Source organism: Aegilops tauschii, chromosome 5 (assembly GCF_002575655.3).
Source record: "Aegilops tauschii subsp. strangulata cultivar AL8/78 chromosome 5, Aet v6.0, whole genome shotgun sequence".
Taxonomy (NCBI): Eukaryota; Viridiplantae; Streptophyta; class Magnoliopsida; order Poales; family Poaceae; genus Aegilops; species Aegilops tauschii.
Window position 1 is genome coordinate 583279379 of NC_053039.3, and position 12099 is coordinate 583291477.

Consider the following 12099-nt stretch of genomic DNA (forward strand, 5'->3'; position numbering starts at 1 on the left):
ATCTTGTCAAGGTACGTACTCTGTGAAAGACCAATGAGGCGTCTTGATCTATCTCTATAGATCTTGATGCCTAATATATAAGCAGCTTCTCCAAGGTCCTTCATCGAAAAACACTTATTCAAATAGGCCTTTATACTTTCCAAGAAGTCTATATCATTTCCCATCAATAGTATGTCATCCACATATAATAAGAGAAATGCTACAGAGCTCCCACTCACTTTCTTGTATACACAGGCTTCTCCATAAGTCTGTGTAAACCCAAACGCTTTGATCATCTCATCAAATCGAATGTTCCAACTCCGAGATGCTTGCACCAGCCCATAGATGGAGCGCTGGAGCTTGCATACCTTGTTAGCATTCTTAGGATCGACAAAACCTTCCGGCTGCATCATATAAAATTCTTCCTTAAGAAAGCCGTTAAGGAATGCCGTTTTGACGTCCATTTGCCATATCTCATAATCATAGAATGCGGCAATTGCTAACATGATTCGGACGGACTTCGGCTTCGCTACGGGTGAGAAAGTCTCATCGTAGTCAACCCCTTGAACTTGTCGATAACCCTTAGTGACAAGTCGAGCCTTATAGATGGTCACATTACCATCCGCGTCTGTCTTCTTCTTAAAGATCCATTTATTTTCTATTGCTCGCCGATCATCGGGCAAGTCAGTCAAAGTCCATACTTCGTTTTCATACATGGATCCTATCTTGGATTGCATGGCTTCAAGCCATTTGTTGGAATCCGGGCCCGCCATCGCTTCTTCATAGTTCGAAGGTTCACCGTTGTCTAACAACATGATTTCCATGACAGGGTTGCCGTACCACTCTGGTGCGGAACGTGTCCTTGTGGACCTACGAAGTTCAACAGTAACTTGATCTGAAGCTTCATGATCATCATCATTAACTTCCTCCCCAGTCGGTGCAGGCACCACAGGAACATCTTCCCGCGCTGCGCTACTTTCCGGTTCGGAAGGGGTGACTATCATCTCATCAAGTTCCACTTTCCTCCCACTCACTTCTTTCGAGAGAAACTCTTTCTCCAGAAAGGACCCGTTTTTGGCAACAAAGATCTTGCCTTCGGATCTGAGGTAGAAGGTATACCCAATGGTTTCCTTAGGGTATCCTATGAAGACGCATTTTTCCGACTTGGGTTCGAGCTTTTCAGGTTGAAGTTTCTTGACATAAGCATCGCATCCCCAAACTTTTAGAAACGATAGCTTAGGTTTCTTCCCAAACCATAATTCATACGGTGTCGTCTCAACGGATTTCGACGGAGCCCTATTTAAAGTGAATGCGGCAGTCTCTAAAGCATAGCCCCAAAATGAGAGCGGTAGATCGGTAAGAGACATCATAGATCGCACCATATCCAATAGAGTGCGATTACGACGTTCGGACACACCATTTCGCTGAGGTGTTCCAGGCGGCGTGAGTTGTGAAACAATTCCACATTTCCTTAAGTGTGTGCCAAATTCGTGACTCAAATATTCCCCTCCACGATCTGATCGTAGGAACTTTATTTTCCTGTCACGTTGATTCTCAACCTCACTCTGAAATTCCTTGAACTTTTCAAAGGTCTCAGACTTGTGTTTCATTAGGTAGACATACCCATATCTACTCAAGTCATCAGTGAGAGTGAGAACATAACGATAGCCTCCGCGAGCCTCAACACTCATTGGACCGCACACATCAGTATGTATGATTTCTAATAAGTTGGTTGCTCGCTCCATTGTTCCGGAGAACGGAGTCTTGGTCATTTTGCCCATGAGGCATGGTTCGCACGTGTCAAGTGATTCATAATCGAGAGACTCTAAAAGTCCATCAGCATGGAGCTTCTTCATGCGCTTGACACCAATGTGACCAAGGCGGCAGTGCCACAAGTATGTGGGACTATCGTTATCAACTTTACATCTTTTGGTATTCACACTATGAATATGTGTAACATCACGTTCGAGATTCATTAAGAATGAACCATTAACCAGCAGGGCATGACCATAAAACATATCTCTCATATAAATAGAACAACCATTATTCTCGGATTTAAATGAGTAGCCATCTCGAATTAAACGAGATCCTGATACAATGTTCATGCTCAAAGCTGGCACTAAATAACAATTATTGAGGTTTAAAACTAATCCCGTAGGTAAATATAGAGGTAGCGTGCCGACGACGATCACATCGACCTTGGAACCATTCCCGACGCGCATCGTCACCTCGTCCTTCGCCAGTCTCCGCTTATTCCGCAGCTCCTATTTTGAGTTACAAATATGAGCAACCGCACTGGTATCAAATACCCAGGAGCTACTACGAGTACTGGTAAGGTACACATCAATTACATGTATATCACATATACCTTTGGTGTTGCTGGCCTTCTTGTCCGCTAAGTATTTGGGGCAGTTCCGCTTCCAGTGACCACTTCCCTTGCAATAAAAGCACTCAGTCTCAGACTTGGGTCCATTCTTTGGCTTCTTCCCGGCAACTGGCTTACCGGGCGCGGCAACTCCCTTGCCGTCCTTCTTGAAGTTTTTCTTACCCTTGCCTTTCTTGAACTTAGTGGTTTTATTCACCATCAACACTTGATGTTCCTTTTTGATCTCCACCTCCGCTGATTTCAGCATTGAATATACCTCAGGAATGGTCTTTTCCATCCCCTGCATATTGAAGTTCATCACAAAGCTCTTGTAGCTCGGTGGAAGCGACTGAAGGATTCTGTCAATGACCGCGTCATCCGGGAGATTAACTCCCAGCTGAGTCAAGCGGTTGTGCAACCCAGACATTTTGAGTATGTGCTCACTGACAGAACTGTTTTCCTCCATCTTACAACTGAAGAACTTGTCGGAGACTTCATATCTCTCGACCCGGGCATGAGCTTGGAAAACCATTTTCAGCTCTTCGAACATCTCATATGCTCCGTGTTGCTCAAAACGCTTTTGGAGCCCCGGTTCTAAGCTGTAAAGCATGCCGCACTAAACGAGGGAGTAATCATCAGCACGTGACTGCCAAGCGTTCATAATGTCTTGGTTCTCTGGGATGGGTGCTTCACCTAGCGGTGCTTCTAGGACATAATCTTTCTTGGCAGCTATGAGGATGATCCTCAGATTCCGGACCCAATCCGTATAGTTGCTGCCATCATCTTTCAGCTTGGTTTTCTCTAGGAACGCTTTGAAGTTGAGGGCAACATGGGCCATTTGATCTACAAGACATATTGTAAAGATTTTAGACTAAGTTCATGATAATTAAGTTCATCTAATCAAATTATTCAATGAACTCCCACTCAGATAGACATCCCTCTAGTCATCTAAGTGAAACATGATCCGATTCAACTAGGCCGTGTCCGATCATCACGTGAGACGGACTAGTCAACATCGGTGAACATCTTCATGTTGATCGTATCTTCTATACGACTCATGCTCGACCTTTCGGTCTTCCGTGTTCCGAGGCCATGTCTGTACATGCTAGGCTCGTCAAGTCAACCTAAGTGTATTGCATGTGTAAATCTGGCTTACACCCGTTGTATTCGAACGTTAGAATCTATCACACCCGATCATCACGTGGTGCTTCGAAACAACGAACCTTCGCAACGGTGCATAGTTAGGGGGAACACTTTCTTGAAATTATTGCGAGGGATCATCTTATTTAAGCTACCGTCGTTCTAAGCAAATAAGATGTAAAACATGATAAACATCACATGCAATCAAATAGTGACATGATATGGCCAATATCATTTTGCTCCTTTTGATCTCCATCTTCGGGGCGCCATGATCATCTTCGTCACCGGCATGACACCATGATCTCCATCATCATGATCTCCATCATCGTGTCTTCATGAAGTTGTCACGCCAACGATTACTTCTACTTCTATGGCTAACGTGTTTAGCAATAAAGTAAAGTAATTTACATGGCGTTCTTCAATGACTCGCAGGTCATACAAAAAATAAAGACAACTCCTATGGCTCCTGCCGGTTGTCATACTCATCGACATGCAAGTCGTGATTCCTATTACAAGAACATGATCAATCTCATAGATCACATATATCTCATTCATCACATCCTTTTGGCCATATCACATCACAAGGCATATGCTGCAAAAACAAGTTAGACGTCCTCTAATTGTTGTTGCATGTTTTTACGTGGCTTCTATAGGTTTCTAGCAAGAACGTTTCTTACCTACGTAAAACCACAACCTGATATGCCAATTTCTATTTACCCTTCATAAGGACCCTTTTCATCGAATCCGTTCGGACTAAAGTGGGAGAGACAGACACCCGCTAGCCACCTTATGCAACTAGTGCATGTCAGTCGGTGGAACCTGTCTCACGTAAGCGTACGTGTAAGGTCGGTCCGGGCCGCTTCATCCCACAATGCCGCCGAAACAAGATAAGACTAGTAGTGGCAAGAAAAATTGACAACATCTACGCCCACAACAAGTTTGTGTTCTACTCGTGCATAGAAACTACGCATAGGCCTGGCTCATGATGCCACTGTTGGGGATCGTAGCAGAAATTTAAAATTTTCTACGCATCACCAAGATCCATCTATGGAGTTTACTAGCAACGAGAAGGAAGGAGTGCATCTACATACCCTTGTAGATCGCGAGCGAAAGCGTTCAAGTGAACGGGGTTGATGGAGTCGTACTCGTCGTGATCCAAATCACCGATGGCCGAGCGCCGAACGGACGACACCTCCGCGTTCAACACACGTACGGTTGGGGAAGACGTCTCCTCCTTCTTGATCCAGCAAGGGGGAAGGAAAGGTTGATGGAGATTCAGCAGCACGACGGCGTGGTGGTGGAAGTAGCGGGGATCTCGGCAGGGCTTCGCCAAGCACAGCGAGAGGGAGAGGTGTCACGGGAGGGAGAGGGAGGCGCCAGGGGCTGTGGTGCGGCTGCCCTCCCTCCCCCCCCACTATATATAGGCCTCCTGGGGGGGGGGGCGCCGGCCCTGGGAGATGCAATCTCCAGGGGGGGCGGCGGCCAAGGGGTGGCTTCCCCCCCAAGCCAAGTGGGGGGCGCCCCCACCCCTAGGGTTTCCAACCCTAGGCGCAGGGGGAGGCCCAAGGGGGGGCGCACCAGCCCACCAGGGGCTGGTTACCCTCCCACTTCAGCCCACGGGCCCCTCCAGGATAGGTGGCCCCACCCGGTGGCCCCCCCGGACCCTTCCGGTGGTCCGGTACAATACCGGTAACCCCCGAAACTTTCCCGGTGGCCGGAACTGGACGTCCTATATATAATTCTTCACCTCCGGACCATTCCGGAACTCCTCGTGACGTCCGGGATCTCATCCGGGACTCCGAACAACTTTTGGGTTACCGCATACTAATATCTCTACAACCCTAGCGTCACCGAACCTTAAGTGTGTAGACCCTACGGGTTCGGGAGACATGCAGACATGACCGAGACAACTCTCCGGTCAATAACCAACAGCGGGATCTGGATACCCATGTTGGCTCCCACATGTTCCACGATGATCTCATCGGATGAACCACGATGTCGAGGATTCAATCAATCCCGTATACAATTCCCTTTGTCAATCGGTACGTTACTTGCCCGAGATTCGATCGTCGGTATCCCAATACCTTGTTCAATCTCGTTACCGGCAAGTCACTTTACTCGTACCGTAATGCATGATCCCGTGACCAACCACTTGGTCACTTTGAGCTCATTATGATGATGCATTACCGAGTGGGCCCAGAGATACCTCTCCGTCATACGGAGTGACAAATCCCAGTCTCGATCCGTGTCAACCCAACAGACACTTTCAGAGATACCTGTAGTGTACCTTTATAGTCACCCAGTTACGTTGTGATGTTTGGTACACCCAAAGCACTCCTACGGCATCCGGGAGTTACACGATCTCATGGTCTAAGGAAATGATACTTGACATTGGAAAAGCTCTAGCAAACGAACTACACGATCTTTGTGCTATGTTAGGATTGGGTCTTGTCCATCACATCATTCTCCTAATGATGTGATCCCGTTATCAATGACATCCAATGTCCATAGTCAGGAAACCATGACTATCTGTTGATCAACGAGCTAGTCAACTAGAGGCTCACTAGGGACATGTTGTGGTCTATGTATTCACACATGTATTACGATTTCCGGATAACACAATTATAGCATGAACAATAGACAATTATCATGGACAAGGAAATATAATAATAACCATTTTATTATTGCCTCTAGGGCATATCTCAACACCTACTACTACGTGGAGGCCGCCGACGACCAGGAGTAGTTAGGAGGCTTCCAGGCAGGAGGCCTTGCCTTTTCGATCGGTGTTGCTTTTGTGCTAGCCTTCTTAAGGAAAACTTGTCTAACTTATGTCTGTACTCAGATATTGTTGCTTCCGCTGACTCTTATGTTTTCGAGCTGATGTATTCGAGCCCTCAAGGCCCCTGGTTTGTAATATAAGGCTTGTATTATTTTAATTTGTGTCTAGAGTTGTGTTGTGATATCTTCCCGTGAGTCCCTGATCTTGATCGTACACATTTTCGTGTATGATTAGTGTATGATTGAATCGGGGGCGTAACACCTATCTAGTCGCATATCCAACCCCAACACACAACTCATGCCTGACCCAGTTGCATGTCTAACCCTCACAGGCAACTTGTCTTGCCCCCAATCTAGTTGCATGTCCAAGCCCAACACACAACTCGTCCGATCCAGTTGCATGTCCACCCTCGACATGTAACTTGTCCCTCCCCTATATAGTTGCATGTAAACTCCAAAATGCAACTCGCCCGACCTAGTTGTATGTCCACCCTTGACACGTAACTTGCTTGTGCTCTCCTACCTACTTGCATGTCCAAATCCAACACGCAACTCACCCGATCCAGTTGCATGTTCACGCTTGGCATAAAACTCGTGCCCGACCCAGTGCAAGTCCGCCCTCAACACGCAACCTACCCCTGACCCTTTTTCATGTCCACCCTCCAAAGCAACTCGTGCCCAACCGAGTTGCATGTCTGCTTCCATGAGATTTTCTGTTGTGCATACACCGTTACCTCCATGGGTATGGTTAACTTTTGTGCGGTAATGTTTTAAGCAAAGATACTATGATAGTTTTTGTAAAAGAAATGACCAGGTGTGTTAATCCTGTTATATGTTTTGTTTCTACAGCTGGGGAGCACAAGTATTTCTTTTTGGCAAAGCTTTTAGTGAATGTTCACTTTGTCCTATAACAGTATAATTAATCTGTGAGAATCGCAATGTGTCTTCTGATGGTAAAATGGTTTGGATGGATACAACGTTGCCTCCTTTCGGCCCTAATGACTTATGCAGGGGCAGAGCCAGAATATTTGGCCATTGGGTTCACTCCGTGACTCGTTGTGAGAACTTAGTACTACTACCTCCGTCCTAGTTTATTGGTCCCATTCGTATTTTGTGCTAAATTTTGACCATAGATCTAACTAACAAAATATTAATGTGTGTCACCAAAAAATATATAGTTAGAGTCGTATTTGAACATAATTTTCAATAATATTATTTTTGGTGACATGCATTAACAATTTATTACTTAAACTTAAGATCAAAATTTGGCACAAAATACGAAGGAGACCAATAAACCAAGACGGAGGTAGTAATATGTAAAGTGTAAGTCTAATTTAAATCATCTTACAACAAAATTATAGCACCAAAACACAACATAATGTGTAGAAATATGGTATCACATATCACATATAACTTATGTGTTATGGCATGCTTCAGTTAGGACGTGTTGTTTGCAGAATAGCAGGCAAACCGTGCGTGCACCATAACGTTCATTCATTTGTTAGACCACTTTTTTTGTCCATCTGAAGACAAAATTGCTGGAGGGTATCCTGTATTTGTTTGTGTTTTCTTGAAAGACATGTTCAGATCTTCCTATGGTTTCCCTTTTCGCCTTTGGCCATCTGCAATATATCTGGATAGCTTGAGATTTACAAGTGGTTTTACACATCACCTAGGTACATGCATTTTTGTGTCTGCCACTACAAGTCTGCAAGTGGGATAACATATGAATATGATACAAGGACTTCACATTTTTTTTTGCAGACAACCGAAAACAAAAAGCCCAGTAGGCTCAGCAAAAGGTTTGCAGACAACAAGTAGAACATCGGTGGACAATCACAACAACTACAAAGGACAAGAGAAAAGAGGAACTACGTACGGAGGAAAATGGGACCACAATTTGTGCATAGACATCATTTAGATGTGACATTGTTATGTCACATCTATATGAGCCATAGACACACCCTTATTATATTGCTCCGCAGCAATACACATACACGGACATTGTGCTAGTTACCCTAACGTATGGTGGGCACTAGTACGAGCGGGGTTTTGCGGTGGAAGTTTATTTTTCCTTCCTCCTCCATGCAGACATCTTGAGGCACCATCCCATCAGGAAGCGCCCACTGGAAGCAGCATAGCATATTGGCAAGGGTAAACTCCACAGTGGCCATGCCCATCGATATGCCTGGGCATATCCGTCGCCCCGTGCCGAATGGCAGCATCTGAGGATGCTCCCCCTTGAAGTCAATCTCATTCGCCTCAAACCTCTCAGGGTTGAACTCCTCTGGGTTGTCAGGCCAGCTTGCTGGGTCTCTACCAATGGCCCAGGCGTTGACGTAGATCCGTGTCTTGGCTGGCACATCGTATCCACCAATCTGGATGTGCCGCATGGTTTCTCTCGGCACTAGCAGTGGCGCCGGTGGGTGCAGCCGCAGGGTCTCCTTCACCACTAGTTTAAGGTATTCGAGTTTGGACACGTCTTCTGACCGCACCCTGTCGTTCCCGCCCACAAGAGCCCTGATCTCAGCCTGCACCTTGCTTAGCACCCGCGGACTGCGCATCAGCTCCGACATCGCCCACAGAATCGTCACGGAGCTCGTGTCAACGCCAGCAATGAATGTGTCCTGAAATTAAATAAAAATGCCAGATAAAGCACGAAGATGATGAGATTAGTACTAGATTAATTAGCTACCAATTGAAATTGATTATGGCCTGTAGGTGTCAAGTTAATTAACGTACGAAGATTAGGGCCTTGACATGGTCCTTGGTGAACTTGAGTGTGCCACGATGCTCCTTCCAGTGGGCGATGAGCACGTCGACGAGATCCCCGCCGTTCTCAGGCTTGGTGCGATTAGGGTCGAGGTGTTGCTCAATGACCATCTCGAAGAAGGCGTCGAGTTGCTTGAAGATCCGTTCACGCCGGGCGAAGGCGCCGGTGATGCGGTCGATGAGCCAGCCGATGGCTTTGGGGAAGAAGTCCTCGGCCGAGGAGCTGGATAACACCTCCGCTGCCTCGTCCAGCGCGTGCTGAAAGTTGTTATTCTGTGTGAACTTGTCGCTGCCGTAGATGTTGCCAAAAGCCACTGTGCCGATGATGCCATCGGACAGGCTCAAGATGTGCTCGTCCAGCGCCATTGGCTTCCCTCCCGCACGGCTAAGGGTGCTTATTAGTTTCTCCACCTGATCAAGAATACAATATAATTTCAAACGCATGTTGCGTTCTGGTCGGTCGTGAGTTTAAGATCGAGGAACCGAATAATGTTAGCCACTACTTATCTCAGTGTGGGCGTTGTTCGCCCCATACGGCGGTCTGGCTAAGGTCTGAATAAGATTTGCTCGTTTCTTTTAGATTTTATTTTGTAATCGCTGTAGTCAGCTCATGTATCTCTATCATGTATAAATTGCTACTATAATATAGCATGGTATTGATTGTCAAAAAAAAAAGGTTGGACAAAAGAGAAGTGAAATGAGAATCTTACATTATTTTTAAGTAGTATAGAGATTTGCAACTTAAAAGGAAGGACACGTCTAGTCGGCTCATGCACTTTCAAAATCAAGGGACGCACGCCAATTGTCACCTCACTCCTTTTATTTCTCTACATGGAGCGGGATCTTCATCTTGCTTCACATGTCAAAAGTGTAAATAGCACTAATCCAGAACATTCTACTCTACAGTTCCAGAAATCAACCACATTGCTTTACCCCTATCTTGGCCTTAGTGCTGCACTGCTACTCATCCTTGCGATATCGACCGACACATCAAACATTCTCAGGCAACTGAGAAGTAGCAAACCAAAAATTTAAAATATTAGATGCCTCGAAAGGGAGTTGCACACTAAACTCCGCTTCTACTGACCATGTGTTTGCTACTGCTAGTCTGACACCCACAAAAGTAAGCAAGAGTGGCAACCTAAAACCAACTATTCTTTCATCCATATCTGTGGAGTTGTTTAAATCAATAAAAATGCATGATACAAAGACGAGAGCAGTCTCACTGCAGGAGTTTAATTACAACATTCGAGAGGAGGAGGAGAATGAATAGATATCAGAAATAAAATAATAGAATCACTGTTTAGATTCGACTTGTGTGCAAAATTCCTGAAAATCATTTGTGGAGAGACATGATGTGAATGAATGTAAGATGAAGGCAGTGGTTTTCTTTAATAAGCAAATAGTCCTTAATGATGCATGAAAGACCATGGACGTCAATGTCACCGTTCTGTCGTTCTTACTTCTTACACAACCCATAACCTAATAACTTTAGTGAAATGGCAATGGCTTCTACGAAAACTTAAGTATGTGTTGGCAAGATGTGTATAGTGATATGACATGTATCATATCTTTCATAATACATCATTGCTCATATATGTAGTCAGAATTGAACTGAATACGAATTGGTCATGCCCAAACATTAAATATACCAACACATGTAGTAAATTAAATCTGTCCACGCGAGTGCCACCGGTTAGTTATTAAGTAACATAATGAACAAGAAATTAAAACGACATCCATTTCTTGTGTACCTGCTCCTGCCGTGCGTACCATGCGGCCTTAACGCGACGGCCGCTGAGAAGTTCGACCACCAGGAGCTTACGAATCTCGCGCCAATATGAGCCAAATGGCGCGAATGCCACGTTCTTGAGGTCATAGGTGAGGCGCTTCGGCCCGGGTGACACAGGCCGTGTGCAGCAGTCCAGGTCGTGCACCTTCAGCCCCTCCCATGCTGCATCCGCCGACGACAAAACCACAGTCGGTGCTTTGCCGAGCTGAAGCTGCATCACCGGCCCGTGAAGCCGTGCCAGATCACGCAAAGTTCGATGCGGAAGCCTGCCCAGCTGGTGCAGGTTGCCCAGGAAAGGCACCGGCGCTGGACCTGGTGGCAGCTTCATCTCTTTCTGGGAAGACCTGCTCCGGCTCCGTGTCAAGAGCAGGAGGGAAACAACAGAAGCAAGTGCTAAGAAGATGAGCTCCCATTGCTGGATTAGGGAGAGCAGCAGGGTGGTGTGTGTGATCAACATTTTTGGCACAACTAACTGCTATAGCTAGCGCCTTGTCCTTGTGCTGGGAACAATCAAGATGCTAGCAGCACTGGTTTTGATTTTGCAGGCAGGAAAGACTGGCTATATAAGTAGCTGGTCTTGATTTTCATATTCCCCTCAACCCTGATTTTTTTATTCACTAGGCAAAAGACTTGTCATGTACTAAAAGAGGAAGAGTCGAACAAGAACCACGGTCGTCCATATAGGCTAAATAGTCTTCTACATCCATTATGTGATGGGTCATAATAATAACACAGGAGATTTAAATTTGAACTTTTCTATTTTGAGATACAAGAAATACACTACTGGAATCCCTGAAGATGCCTACTTCCCAAAGTTTGCCGACTGCCTTTTATCGGGAGCTCGGCCAAGGACAATAGTTTGCCGAGCACACAGGTAAATAAACTCGGCAAAGACAGCAAATAGAGAAGTTTGCCCAGTGCGAAGAAAAAGCAACTTGGTGGAGGCGATGTATACACAATCCTAACTGGCCCGACCCCCGCGTCGCCTCCCCGAGTGAGGCGACCGGGGGCTCCCCTTCCCTCCTCCTCCCACCACCTCCCCCTCTTCCTAATCCCCTCCCGCCGCCGCCGACGTAGGCCACCGCGCCTTGCTTGTGTGGGCCGCCGCTGGAGGCTGGCGGCGGTACACTCACTACCAGAATCGAGCCCTATCCCAAAGGCCTAAACTATGCCGACGGCCCCCGTCGGCATATACGGAGGTATGTCGACGGCTTTGGTAGGTCTTCGGCGTAGATAAGCCGTCGGGGTATCTCCACGTATGCCGACGTGG

At 46.2% G+C, this 12099-nt stretch overlaps 1 protein-coding gene across 1 annotated transcript; it reads right to left on the reverse strand.

The window, feature by feature from the left end:
* Nucleotides 1-7880: 7880 nt before the first annotated feature.
* Nucleotides 7881-11369, reverse strand: LOC109733661 (4-hydroxyphenylacetaldehyde oxime monooxygenase). The gene is made up of 3 exons (XM_020292885.4): nt 10792-11369; nt 9008-9448; nt 7881-8892 (listed from the first exon to the last, which is right to left on the reverse strand). The coding sequence occupies exons 1-3, from the start codon at nt 11284-11286 to the stop codon at nt 8284-8286; spliced, it is 1545 nt and encodes a 514-aa protein (XP_020148474.1). The 5' UTR covers nt 11287-11369; the 3' UTR covers nt 7881-8283.
* Nucleotides 11370-12099: the final 730 nt, after the last annotated feature.

Coding starts and splice junctions, on each gene's coding strand:
- LOC109733661 (XM_020292885.4), bottom strand. CDS start 11,286: ATGTTGATCACACACACCACCCTGCTGCTCTCCCTAATCCAGCAATGG. Junction 9,449..10,791: donor GGTACGCACGGCAGGAGCAG/GTACACAAGAAA, acceptor ATTCTTGATCAG/GTGGAGAAACTAATAAGCAC. Junction 8,893..9,007: donor ATGTCAAGGCCCTAATCTTC/GTACGTTAATTA, acceptor ATTTAATTTCAG/GACACATTCATTGCTGGCGT.